We start from the raw sequence: 14,606 nt of genomic DNA on the forward strand, positions 1-14,606 counted from the left end.
ATGGATTATAGGTATTGGGGTTTTCATGTAGTCTCAGTTTGTGACTTACTACCTCTTAAAAGATTTCTTAAGTGACTGGACAGCATTTTAAAACTATAAGGACTGGATGGCAGAAAAAAATGGCAAAAAACCACTTTCTTACACACTTCAAATCCACATGTGACTAAAAAGTCAGCTTTTGTGGTCTTTTGTGTGGATTGATGTTGCAATGCTATTTTAAAGAGGTTCTGTGTCAAAGTACAAACATATGCTGGTTATTAGTCAGGACTAAACTACTCAGAATTACATTGTACTGCAATTTTGTAATCACATAGGCATGATTTTGTTCCAAAGAGCTATTAAGTAATGTAGCTTTTAAAATGTTATATTCTAGCTTGCCAGTGTAATGGCCACAGCACCTGCATCAACAGCAATGTCTGCGATCAATGTAAAAACCTCACAACAGGAAAACAGTGTGAGACGTGCATGCCAGGATATTATGGGGATCCCACAAATGGAGGACAGTGCACAGGTAAGTCCTTCTCCTGGGAGGAAAGAGAAAAATACCAAAATGATGTTCCTGTTCAATGTTTACTTTTTCCATTGCTGAACTGGAGGATTCTCCTTGAAGTGAAAGAGAGAATGAAGTCCAGTAACCCAGATAGGTTTTGTATATTGCTGTAGGGCTGCTTTTCTGCTTCCATGGATGGTTTTAAAGTTGACAGTAACTCCTTCCCATAGAAATAAGTGGCAGAAGTAGGAATATATTCAATATGAAAACTCACTAAGGTAGTTGACTTTGAATCTAGGAGGGTGCTAGAAAGTTTAGTCCCATTCTCCATTACTGATGTTTCTTTAACAGAACCTTTGCTTCTTAAGGTGTATTTATTCATTTCAAGGGTTTGTTTGTTCCTCAGCACTCAGTAGGCAATGCATAAAGCTTCCCATCTGGTAAACTCAGGCACAATATGTAAAAATTGTGTTCAAGGGGATGGAAAGATTAATGTCTACCCCTATTGACAATCGAATGTTTTGCTGGTGCTTTATGATGCTTTAAATAATTCTTAATAGTTCTCTTTTTTTCCTGAAGTTGACAAAATGTTCTTTTGCTGTCTGTATCACCTTTATGGCAAAATGATGTATTCATACAGCTTTTATTCTTCAGGGATACATTAGCTATCAACTGAATAAGCATTCCATCACCTTTAGTGAAATATGCATGGTGCAATAATGACTAAAATCAATTTATAAGACCAGTAACATTATAAATTTTACAACTTATTTTTTTCAAACCTAGTCTGTAAGAGCGCATATTTTTATTGGTAGACATGATTTTAACAGGAACTATTTTGACTAAGGAATGGTTTAAAAAATAAAAATGATAATTATTTTGAGGCTTTATCTGCATGGGTATAATGTATTCTGCAGTATAAAGCCCATAATAAATATGTTTATATCTTCAGGATATTTTGAAAAATCGAGTCATTGTGAACTGTTAGATTTTCTTCAGTATCATGATTACTCTCATAGAGGTGCCCAAATTCTGCAGGAAAAAATAGCAGTGATCCATAGATAAGTCACATCAATGTTACTGGAATAGAAGTGGAGTTTGTGAATATAGTTGGGATCGGGCACTGTACAAACATAAAGAAAGAAAGTGATGTTTCTGGTTTGTTTTGCTTTTCCTCCTTCAATCTGGTAATGCTTTTGGTAAGACAGAAAAAAAATTCTGCATGGTTGCAAATTAAAATAGAAGCTTATGGAAAAAAATATAAGTGGAAGAAAGGACAATCCAGCTAGGAGCTGAGCTTATGTGTGACTGAAATAAAGAGAAAATAAGACAGGAAATTATATGAAATAGCCAATCAAAGGACAAAAAAAATCACGAAGCCAGTCATCCTTATTGTTCCACCTTGTGTCACTTTGCTGCTGCCAACTGAGTTTCTGGCTGGACCTTTCTAACTTTTCTTTTATACTAAGACTAAGCCTTCTGTATGAGGTCTGCCTGAGCATGTGGTGCATTTTTTCCTCAGAGCTCCTGAGTAATTTCTGTGCGGATCCATATTGAAAACTTTTTAAAGGAATGACAAGATAATGAGTATAACTCTTAAAGTACATCTCTAATACTGTAATATTCTTCATATATCAAGTTGCTATAGTTACAAGGGCATAACTTAGTTATGAATTGGAGAGCAGTCAAAGCTGGGAAAAGAGGTTGTACTTGATCTCTGCAGTGGAGAGGTAAAGTGGTGTACATTGGGAGAAAAACTAAGAATTACTTTCCTAACATTCTTATGACATAGAATATTCTTTTCAGAGTGTCCTGACAAAAGTAATTATGTATTCAGTGCACATATTATGTTTTCTGCTGTCATGATATATGTACTTATATGTAAAATATGACCTCCAACTTATTGTGACTGTCAGTGATGCAGATTAAATGATTTGCAAGAAAACCTGCCTTTTCTTTTATAGGCTGGATTAGCCTGTGTTGTTCCTTATATCCCTGATGATCTTGAAAGGAAGGAGAAGGAGATGCATAGCAAGCCTTGTAGTCCTTGGAAAACTTTTTTTCCCCTTAACTATGTTAATAGTTTCCTAAATCCTTTCTGGTTACAATTGTAGGAGGTCATTCAAAAAACTGTGAAAGAAGCTGACTCTCCACCTCTGAGTGACCAATTCTGTTCTGACCTTTGTCCAGGGATGGAAAAATTCTGTACTAATATAATTTATTTTTTTTCCTACTTTGGTAATAATGATGGCTTTATAACTGTTGTCAAATAACTGATACATTAGTAGTGGTATTGCATCGTGTTATGCTATCGAATTACTATGGAATGAGTAACAGTTGTTATAGGAGAAAGATATAATTCATGTTTCAAAAGGTTTTGAATAGTTGTGATTAAAGAATGGATAAAAAAATTGACTTTTCTGTATTTTCACTCACTATAATTGCTGACATTTCAATCGCTTTGAAACAGATTTAAGGACTTGCTTTGCATCCTGATATGATGCAGGCTTAATAAATGTGACAAACCTCAAAGAAGGAAAAAGAAAAGATGGAGGCAAAATAACAAGCTTCAGATGCATGAAGGGAAGCTGAAAAGGGAGAATGATGATAAGATGCCTTCCCCCCCTTTCCCATTTTGGTTGAGGAGGAAGTAATGGTGTTAGACTGCAACAAGAAAGACTAAGCTGGAATACAAGCAAAATTTTCTACTGGCTAAACTGTAAAATAGATTGCCTAAAGATGTTAAGAAATCTGCATTATCACATTATATTTTTGAAATTTTCAAACATCTCTAGCTTTGGAAATGGGCAGTGGTGTAGCTGATTCCACGTGTCTTTCTCCAGTCCTAATTTTCAATAGGGTTTTGGGAGTCTGAGATCTAGAAAGCAGGGATTTACTGGTTGAAGATAAAGCATTCCAATTATATAAGAAAATGATCTATATGTAGCCAAATGGCTATGGATATTTGCCATACTATGAGTCCTGAATGTTACCAAGATGTTACTAAGTTTCATACTACTTATTTTTAAATCTGTAGCATTTTTGTTATTGTGGAGTTAAAAAACTTTGCATCTAATGAAGGTTTACTCTGTAAGTGGCACTCTGGTTTATTTTTGTGTCAGAAGGGTGTATGTTGGTTGCTGATGGGCAATAATTTGACAATGATCATATTTTTTATAAAATGATTATTATTCTTTTTCTTCTTAAAATAATCATTCCTAAAACCAGTTACTCATTTAAATTCTGTTAGTTGAAGTCTCTTTTCAATACAGACAATGAGAGTTAGAGTTTGTATTCTGGGTGTAAAAATGAACTTTATATTCAGTAGGCCTAAGATGTGCCTTGCAGTAAAGATGTATGTGCTCCTTCAATTCTTTGACATTTCATTGTACTAATATATAGTTTGAATTATTTTATATTTGATGCATTGCTGTGTTCTATACAAAAATCAGTAATAAATTACAGAAGTGTTTTAGGAAGTTAAAGGAAGTTCTGTGACTATAATTTATTACAGTTTTCTGTTCTTATACTAATTAAAAATGGTTTCAAGTAGTCTGTAATTTCAAAAAGGTAGCCATAATAGAAAACGAATTTAATTTCTTACCCTTAAATTATGAAATAATTTTAGTTGTTCAAAATACCTTGCATTTCTTCTTGGAAATAAATGATAGTGCACAATCATTTGTGGAAGTCCAGACCCTGTACACATGCTTAAGACTTGTAATCTAAGACCCCTGTATGGCAAAGAAAACTGTGAAGCGATAGTACCACACAAAGTTAAAGCATCCTTTTTAGGAGTTACCTAAATGTGCAAGAAAATAAGAGGGAAGGCAGAGGTGAGTTCTGAACATGAGGGAGTGCTCTAGCAAGAGGCAGGTTTGGGGTTCCAGACCAAACAAACCCATGAGCAGCCCTTGGACTTTTAAATGCAGTGCTGTCAGTCTGTGACAGAAATATTTAAGGACTCAAATCCTCCAGTGAGCAGAATAAGGCACATTCACACTCTGTTGTGGTGTAGCTTAGACAAGAGATGCACAGCTCAGCCTTGTGTGTTTCTGAGCAGGAGAAGCTGTTGAGATATGGGACACCTGGGAAGCCTTTTAACTTGAAGTGTTGAAGACTTTGAAGACAGATATTCCAAATCACTTTGATTAATTTTTTTCTAAATTTTGGTCGAGTCCCATTTGAGGTACAGTTTGGAAGGCATGAATATCAAAATTCAGTAATAGAAAATGCATCATTAAATATTAATTTATCTTGGAAACAAACCAGCTTTGACTGTAGATGGGAACAGGTCCTGGCTTGCTGTCCTGGTGGCTTCTCTTAGTGTTTTGTTTTCTTCAAGGTCATATTCTGTTATGTACTGCATATCCGGGAAATATACAGTTTTTTAATAGAAATTCTATAGAAATTCCGATAGAAAAAAATAGAGTTATATATGTACTACAGACTGCAGTATAAAACAGTTATGGGAAGATTGCTTGGAACAATTTTGTGTCATTTTAGCAACATTTTTTAGCATTGATTTCAAACTTATTAATCATCTACTTGTTGTCAGTGTTAAAAAAAATTGCTCTAGCTGCTTATCATCTTGTCATTTTCTTTATGCATGGTATTTTCAAAAAAATTATTCTTAAAATTTATGAGATATCAGGAAAAAATTCTTTACAGTAACTTTTGATACACACAAGGAATGTATAATACATTTAATAATAATATAACATAAGCATTTTGCTGTATTGCCATTTTTTTTCATAAAATGATAGCATCCCAAATAGTGTTCAGTTTTCCCATAATTGTACTGCCAGTGCTGTTGCTTTTGCAGTCGGAGGAAAACTGTGAGTACCAGCACAGCAGGAACATTGTGTTTTAACTTGCACTGATTGTTCTCTGAGCAACCTTAAAGGCTCAGTGTCTAAGGCACTGATGACCATCCTGTAAAAGCCTCTGACCAGACAACCTGTTGGGGTGGAGTTTCTTTAAGTAAGTCTGCAGCGTTTCTATTGCCTCCAGAGATCTGTCGCCTTCTCTGCTATCTCACATTGGACATTTCTAATGCTTCCCCCCAAATTTGGTTTGTAATGATCTTGTTTGACAATGTGAAGTTAATTTTTTACTGGAAACATTAATTTTTTTTACCAGAACTTCAAATTATTGTTAAAAGTGAACCTGTTAGCAGTGAGTATAAACTATGTGTGCATCAGCCAGTAGCACCCACAGCAGCCAGGAGAGAGGTGAGTTTTTTTCCTCCAGTACATAGAGAGTAGGACAGAATAAATTTGATCTTTTTTTCTTTTAAAGTATCTGTCTCTGTAAAAGCATTTCTTTTGTGGTGTCTTTGTGTAACTTGGTAACTTTGTGTAACTTTTTGTAACTTTTCACCTATATTTTTATACATGTGTTCACCTATATTTTTATATACGTGTGTACATACATCTATGTCTTCCACATAAACTTTGACATCTACGCATTAGCCATCCAACTTACATATGCCTCAAGAGATTAAAAAGAAATGAGATGGGTATATTTGTTATTTTTGTGTTGCTTAAGAAAATAAAAAATAACACTTACTGGTGACTTGTTGACACCTAAGTTGTATTTGGAGTAACAGGAGGGTAGTCCATGGTGTTCAAATCTTGCTGCTTAGAAAATGTGATTATTCTGCTGAGTAACTGACAGCTGAGATGTGGGGGTTTGAGAGAAGAGGCCAAGGATGGCACAAGTCATTACTTCTTTTGTCTACAAAAGAGAGATGTGAGAAAGATGTTAAACTCATCATGGCAACAAATTGAAAATGGTCTCCTTGGATTTAGGTTCTGTCTAGCTTTGAAAGATGCCTAATTGGTAACTTTACAGTTTGTTTTCTCTGGCACTATTTCTGTCTACCTATTAAGCTGTAGCAACCTTTATAACATTTTTTTTTTTGTCATGATACTCCATGGAGGAGCTGATACTGATTTTCTTCCTTTCTTGTCTCTCCAAAACAAATACTGTTCAAAGAGGACAAGAGGAAATGGCCTCAAATTGCACCAGGGGAGGTTTAGATTGGATATTGGGAAAATTATTTTTTATTGAAAGACTTGTCAAGCACTGGAACAGGCTGCCCAGGGAAGTGGTGTGGTCACCATCTCTGAAGGTGTCCAGAAACCACGTGGATATGGTACTTGAGGATACAGATTATTGATGATTGTGGTGGTGGTGTTGGGTTGATGATTGAACTTGATCTTAAAGGTCTTTTCCAACCTTGATGATTGTATTATTCTATGAAAGATTTTAAAAATATAGCTAATTTAACTAGTGTACTCATTTCTTTATTTGCATTAACATTTTCTGCTTCTACAGAAAGTGATGTTTTTCTAGCCTGTATTAGTTGTTTTTAATAGCACAAAAGCAGCTGTTCCCATCTATTAATCTTCAGTGAGCAATGACCTGATGCTTTGTTCATATCACGTATTATTTAGAAACAAAAGATGGATGTTCACAATCCAAATTAATATAACATAATGCATTTCTATGTAAAATGATTATATGAAGAAAACAGAAAAAATAGAATATCTAAATTTTGGCTCTCAAGCAATTAATCTTTCCTCCTACTGAGGCTGGCAGCCATATAAAATTACTCACTGAAGTCAGGTAAATTAAAAACAAGCTGGATTACCACATTTAGTTTTTTAATAAATAGTGTATGGAGAATAGAAAACCACTAAGATAACTTAAACCCCCACAATTTTCTGCCTTTTTTGAAAGGATTCCTCTCTTGTAAATTTTCAAAAATGGGGAATGATGTATTCAGCTGCATGAATCTGCTGCTACTAGAAGTCTTTAGCACAAGCAGGATGCTATGAGATAGAAAGTTCTGATGGGAATCACCTCCATTACTCAGAAGGCAATTTCCACCCCTGTTTGCAATGATATTTTCCTCTTCAAGATGTTTGTTCCAGTACATTTAATCCAGATTCCACCTGTGCCAGAATGCTCTTCTCCTGTGTTGACCGTAGAGTTCAGCACCCTCACTTCTGTGAAACTAATGAGAAGGACAAAAACCAAACTCTATCACTATGTAGAGTTTTGTTGATTAGTTTTTAACAGAAAATATTAGAGTGGTATTCAGTGCTTAACTTGATATCAGAATAGAGGTAAGTGGATAAATTCTGCTAAGGTTGTAGACAGCAGCAAATTTGGTCTTTTATCTTCTACAATACATTTCTGTTTCAAAAAGGTTTCTGGTCCAAAAGTCTATATTGTTGGGCAATGAGTCCTATGTAAGGTAAGACTAAGAATGAGGACAAAAAGCTTTTAATGTCATCTGCCAGAAAAACTTAACAGAAATGTGGGAACACAATATCCTCAACTACAAGTATAAGTAGCATTTTCTTCTGCATCTTCCTAAAGTAGAAATAGGAATGAGTATGGATTGATGGGAGTTTTGACTCTCTTAGAGAATGAAATGGCAGCTTGGGATAGAGTTTTTATATAGTTTTTCTGTTTAACTGTTTTAAGGTCTGGCATGTAGAGAATTGCATTTATGGAATTCACCAATGCAGGATCATGCATTTGCCATTCCAGTATTAGATGTCTAAAATTTAAAGGAAATTTTATATTAGGTTAAATATTGTGTTCTGGAAGCCCTCTTTTCACAGTGACTAAGTCTATGTAGTTAAAAAGTCAAAAGCATCTCTTAGTCTCAGCACTTTGTGGTTATTCACAGAACAAAAAGGTTGTTTAGTGGATTGGAGGCCTATGGCACAAACCACAGGAGTCTATGTGAATACAGACATTTTATATAAAAATAGCTAAACGTTTATGATAGGTGAAAAAAAATAAGAGTATGGTATTCTTTGTACTGTCTTCAGGTACTATAATATGGAACTGAATTAAGAAAAAAAAAATCCACTTCTACTGTTTGCTTGTATTTTGGTTTCTAAGAAACAGTGGGTCACAAGTTCATAGCAAAACTGTGATAAGAAACTGTAATTTAAGATTATTCAGACAAATAAAAGGGTCTCATGTGCTAAATTCCAAAAGAAAATGTGATTCTGTTTATGCTATACAAAGTGAACAAAGGTTTACTTTTTTGAATGAGGAGACTGTCAAGAAATCCCATTTTGCAGTGGTAGTGGTGTTTTGTTTTCTTTAATTTTTTTCTTTTAAGAATTGAAAACAGATGACACAATTTTTTGTGGTTTTTTTTTTTTTGTTTTTTTTTTTTATAAAATACCTTATTGTAGAATCAAAACACTTACTGTTAACTAAAATGCTGGAATTTTGTTTTAGTAGTAGGTAAGATCATAGCACAGTAAGCTATTCAAGAAAAGCTTCACACTGCTTTTTCAAGAGATTGTTAGAATACTCAGAATAAACACACTTTTAAGAAGACTTTTCCCACCCAAAGTGATTTGCAAATTTATTTTCCTTTGTTTAATGAACGCTGTTTATTGAACAGTGTTCAAAATAGTCTGACCACTGAGTAAATAAAATTTACCTGTACTTGGGCTTAGGTATGAACTTAGATTAAGTTCACTCGAAATAGAATATATTTGAAATAAGTCCTGTGCTACTAAACCAGAAGTGGATTGCCACAGGAAAAATTTAATTGAGGAACCTGGCAAAAACCATATTTGAAAACATATTTAAAAATTACTGTTCCAGTTATTTTTTGACTGCCAAGCAAGATGTGCTTCTCAATATGCTGTTAATTGTTGTGCATACATATAATTTTTTTTGCTTTTTTGTAGATTAGACCTGTATTACAAAGGATGATTTCTAGAACAAGTAACTGTAAATTAAAACAAAAACCTTGAACTAAAATTAGGAACCTTTTTATAGATATATTTGTATTCCATAACCTGCTTATACTCAGAATAATCTTAGGTGAAGGACTCGGAGTTACACTTCAAGGAAAGTGTCAAGTGTCAGTAGACATTTAGATGTCTATAATTTTATGAGAAAAAAAAAGAAGAAACTGTTTAATGTAACATGATTAACCCCCAGAGAGACATTATTTGGGTGGCTGTGGGATTTCATAAGGTTTTGACAGGATATCTGTTCAGCATATTTAACATTTCTGATGTTTTTAAATGACTGCATAGAGAAGACTTTTATAGTAAGTTAAGTTCTACCCAATCTTAAAATTCCTGACCATTAAAACTCTTTTTATCCTTAGCAGTGATTAAAATATATTAGTCAAATTGTCTTTTTTATGAGAGATTTTTTTCTTGCCTAACAAAGTTTTCTTTCCATCCTGCACGACCACTGTGTAGTCAAATCTGTAGTAACCAGTTTTATTAATTGCAGTTTTGTTCCCTAAGCCTCATGGTTACACTATGTTGCTTTGCCTAAGTGTAACTTCACTATCCAGCAAAATTAATCCTAATTTGCTCAAGTGGAGTGAAAGCAAAGTAGCTTTTTTAAAATGAAAGATAAAAAGACAAGACTTTCTGTGAGGTTTTACAAATGTACAAAGAATTCTGCATATTTAATAAACTTAATCTAAACTCTTCTTTAGATCTACTATGCAACAAAAATATCTGAACTAGTATAAAGAGTAGGGACAACTTGTGGTATCTTAATCTGTTTAAATAACAGGCATTTTGTGCTTGTTCAGCATCTTTTCCTGAGAACTTGGAATTCAGGCATCATTTAATTGATCACCTTATTACTTTTACAGATATTGAAGAGAGACAGCACTTTGATTTATACTATATTCCTTTATCTCTGTGCTTATTTTATCTATTTGCAAGGATTAATGACAATTCTGTTGCTTTCACTGATCTTGGTGATCAAGTCCTCCTGTGTGCTCCCGTGTAACATAGTTTTTGACAATGATGAAGGAGTTGCTCTGCATTCTTATTTTTGTGAGGTTTTTTCAGGTTCACATGCTATAAATTTATTTTATGGTGTAAGGAATATTTATAAAATTTATTTCTGATGTGCTGTCTGAACTTTATATCAGTATGTTCACCTTCATGATGAAATGTGTAAAACCATTGGTTTCCAAAAGATGTTCCTAGAGAAGATAGGCACAGCATGATTAAGGAACTATCAGCTGTCCAGAAATATACTGATTTTGTCAGGCCCTTATAAACAAACCTATTTCACCTTGTATTGAAAGACATGCCAAGAGTTCGTGTAGCTCCTGTGTCTAGCTCAGAAAACACTAACCTGCAACTGAGGGCAGGCAGGTGTGAGTTAGAGATGACATTTTCTTATATCTGTGTTACTTGATCCTCAGATAAGCATTTGACTACAGCCAGTCTTCTTGTCCCAAATGCAACAGAAAAAGCAGGCATTTTGTTTGTTTGTAATTTCTTCCCTTTGAAATGGTCATCCCTTTTCCTAAAGGGGTCTTGGTAAAAACCCCTTCTGCCTATTGAGAAAATAGATTTTGAGGCATCATGGAATTCATTTCTCAATTGACTGAAGATTCTCAAAAAAACTTGTAATGGCGTTTCTTTTTGATTGCAGTTGATTCTGTCTTCATTTTCTGAGTGCTAAATGCAAGACATTACAATGCCAGACCACGTTAGTTATTTAAGGAGAAAAAAAGCTTGGCTTGCAGTTGAATACATTAAAAAATCAGTCCCATTTTGTACCTCCTAATGGCTAAGAGAGGGAAATGATTTGATGACTTCTTTACATTTTATGGCTTTTTTGTCTGATAAATTGTGGAAATCGTTTCTTTTCTTTGGGCTTTTACTCTGAATGACCAAATAGACACAAATAGTTGCAATCACCAGTTGTTGACTTCAGATGTTTTTCACCTTAGATTGGAATGTTTTTTTTACATTTAAAGCTGCTATGAATAACTTCTGAACGGTTTTAAATTGTTTTGCTTTCCATACTGCCTTATAATAATTTTTTGTTATAATTTAGCAAGTAATATATTCTCCTGGGGGGGAGGAAGGGCAGGAGGGGGAGTAGCATCCTTTTGATGAAAGGAGGTTTTGGGCCAAATTTCCAAGATGGTCAGTAGAGAAACTGCTGTCTTTCTCAAGAAAAATTTAAAAAGACACAGTTGAATTGAAAAAAAAAAGTACTAAACCTTTTAGTGTCTAGAAAAATCTTAAACACTTCTTAGTTTGGATATGCAAAGATGAAGGCATCCAATATCATCATTTTGTGTTTTTGCTTTGAAAATAACTAAACATCAAAACCCACTCTTTTAGTTTTTTTACTAAACCTAATAAAAGATTTAGTCTGTCAGATCTGAAATTACTTATTTTTAATTAATTCTAATTTTCTCTTATGTTTTCACGTGAGAAATCTCTTCATCTGAAAAAACTAAGAGTAATTTAAGGAATAACATTTTACATCTTGTACGCTTGTGAAAGAAAGATCTCTTTAAATGCTTAGATGCTTAAAGAACTATCCTATACATCTGATAAAGAGTTCAGTTTTTGAGTTGGACTCTCAAAATCTGCAGCTTTACCCACTGTAAAATTTGTAGGCTATTTATTTCTTAGTAATGTATTATAGTTAGAAATGAAAAGAATAAATGAATGAAAAGGAAACTGATAAGTATGACACGTTATCTTCTCTCCAAATAAAGTGCTCTTATTAATGTTTTCACTGGAATTTTTTTAATTTAGTTAGTATAGAAATTTCAGTTTTTCACACAGATTACATGGAGAAAATGAAATTGGTGCTACTGTATTTCATGAGTTTACATGGAAATACTTTGGTTCAGCATGTTTTTTTGACAGAAAATACTCTCCACTGTGCACATTATTTCTGACTGATTCCAAAAGCAGGCTATAAAAATTCTGTACTATGGTTCAGTATTGGCATGAAAGATTCAGGCACAGCAAGACTCTTGTTAGTTGTTTAAGATTCTACTCAGTTCCTAATGAGAAAAAATATCCTGTCTTTCAGTGTTGATCTTCTGTGTTGCATTTTCATTATCTGCTTGTATAAAACAGAATAATGGTTTTCCAAGCTGTCGCTATGCTGTTAGTTCCTGATGATTAAAGACAGCTTTAGTATGATTGTTTGAGAGGTATTTATTACAAATAAACAAAAAAAAAATCAGTTCACTTTTCTGGATGAGTGCTTTAAAGTCAAGGAATAATGAAATACAAGCACTGTAGAGCTATTCTACCACAGTAAAAATGGCTAAAGAACAAATACAAACCTTTAAATTGTTGAGGTTGCCATAGGATTTGTGTTGGTGTAGCCAAACTAAATTTTGTTTTCTGCATCAGAAAATCAACCTGTTTACTGTTTCCCAGATTTTTTTTTTTTTTTGAGGGGGTGTGGTTATTAGGATAAATGTCCTACTTCTGGCATGGATGTGTCAATCCAGAAGGCTAAGGAAATGACACTTGGGATTTCCAGATTGTTTGACTGTGTGACACGGTGTTGCTTTTCAGGAAAAAGTAACTGTCTGATTAGCAGTCACCTGATCTCAGACTTAGTTCACGGTTGAGTGAAATTCTCTGTGTTTTGCTATGACTATAAATTCCAGAAAAAAAGATAAAATCACATTTAGGCTTTGGTGAATTGCTTTTTTTGAATGGGAAGTGGCTGAGAAGAGCATTTCTGTAATGCCAGGTTAATGCCTTAGAGGCCAGGTTAAGCCTCTAAAATGCCAAGGAAGAGCTGAGGGCAGGCTGTGGTCTGGGACAACTGCTCCAAAAATTGTGTCTAATTTTACAGAAATGTCTGCCAGGGTGATTTGGCATACCTGTCTTTTCCAGAACAAATTTATATCCAGTATTGGTCTGATAAAATGCTTATCTATCTTGATTTAAATGGTACATACGTGATACAGGCTTATATATGCAATTTAGGTGGTTGGTGGTTGATTCCTGCATATTTTGCCTATGCAAATTTCATATCTTGGTGACATAAATCCTGAAAGTATGTCTTTTCTGTTCACCTTTTTTGTATGTCTCACAGTCCTTAGTACTGTGTTAATACACATGGTTTTTTCTTTTCTGTGCTATTATGGTACTATAAAAAATAAATTGGTTTGGAGACCAAAGAAAGATAAATTGTAAGATAAACTAAGAGGGATGAAAATAAAATCAGTGATACATATATGTGCAAATTGGTCCAATGAGACTGATTTATTATGAAGGTTAATTGTGTTACTATACAATGACAGTTCCATTTTTGCATGTCCTTTCTAATAGCATTTTTTTCCCTTTTTTTTCATACTTTTATTTTTATTGCTCATGGCTTCACAGAAGTTCTTTAGCTTAATTTTAATGCTACTCAATTAGTGATATTGCAAAAGTGTTATTGGGCACATCTGTCTGCTTTTACATTGCCTGTCTCAAAGGTTGAATGTGTGTATTTCCTATAAAAGTAATTGTTGAATGCTCCAAGTGTATCAGGGGCTTCTAGCTAAATACACATTTCTAGAAAATTAAGTGACTAGACAGTTTTGCAATATTACTAATGTAGAAAATAGTCTCTGTAGGGCAGTTCTCACATGAGTAGACTAATGGATAATATAGGTGAACATTTACAGTGAAATTGAGCATTAAAGTGTTGGATTTAGTATAAGTTTATACTTGGTATTTCTTACTTAACCTAGTTGCATGAGCAAGACTATATCTCTTTTTTTTGATGGAACTTATGCCTTGCATGTTACCAAAATTAACAAAGTAGTACACCTTAGTATTTAATGCCATTGTTACAGCTTCCTTTTAAAAACATTAGCAAGGTGTCTTAAAGTAATTATCCATGTGCAGCTACTGGTTTAGCAATCTTTCATGTAAGCAAACATATTAAAGTACGATTTGTAGTGAGATCTGTTTGAGAGAAAAATTGTGCTTGCAGCTTTGTGTTGGAGACGGGGGCTAAGCAATAAGTATTTTTAAATTCAATTGTTTAAAATGCATGCTTCATGGAAATAGTGGTGGGTATTCTTTTGTTGTCAGCATCAGCAAGAACATTCATATGCTGAGCTAGCATCTCAGAATCAATCATACTGTGGATTTATTATTAAATAAATTCTGTAGTGTTGTGATTTTTGGTATGGATTTACTCCACTGGATTGTATTTTTTCATATAATATTTCTGTTCCACTTAGAATCTGCATGTTGTACAAAAGAGTATCATGAGCTGCTCTTTCCCTAAAATTAGAGTAGATATTGCCAGGTTGGGTTTT

General features: G+C 33.9%; 1 protein-coding gene across 5 annotated transcripts in view; it reads left to right on the forward strand.

Moving 5' to 3' along the window:
* The window catches only part of ATRNL1 (attractin like 1), a 464,278-nt gene that overhangs the window by 123,301 nt on the left and 326,371 nt on the right, over positions 1–14,606 (forward strand). For all 5 annotated transcript variants that reach the window (XM_029958558.1, XM_029958557.1, XM_029958556.1 and 2 more), the window contains exon 19: positions 374–511. In XM_029958558.1, the coding sequence (XP_029814418.1) occupies positions 374–511 (138 nt within the window). The remainder of the gene's footprint in view (positions 1–373; positions 512–14,606) is intronic.

Source organism: Manacus vitellinus, unplaced genomic scaffold (assembly GCF_001715985.3).
Source record: "Manacus vitellinus isolate BGI_N305 unplaced genomic scaffold, ASM171598v3 scaffold_15_pilon, whole genome shotgun sequence".
Lineage (NCBI taxonomy): Eukaryota > Metazoa > Chordata > Aves > Passeriformes > Pipridae > Manacus > Manacus vitellinus.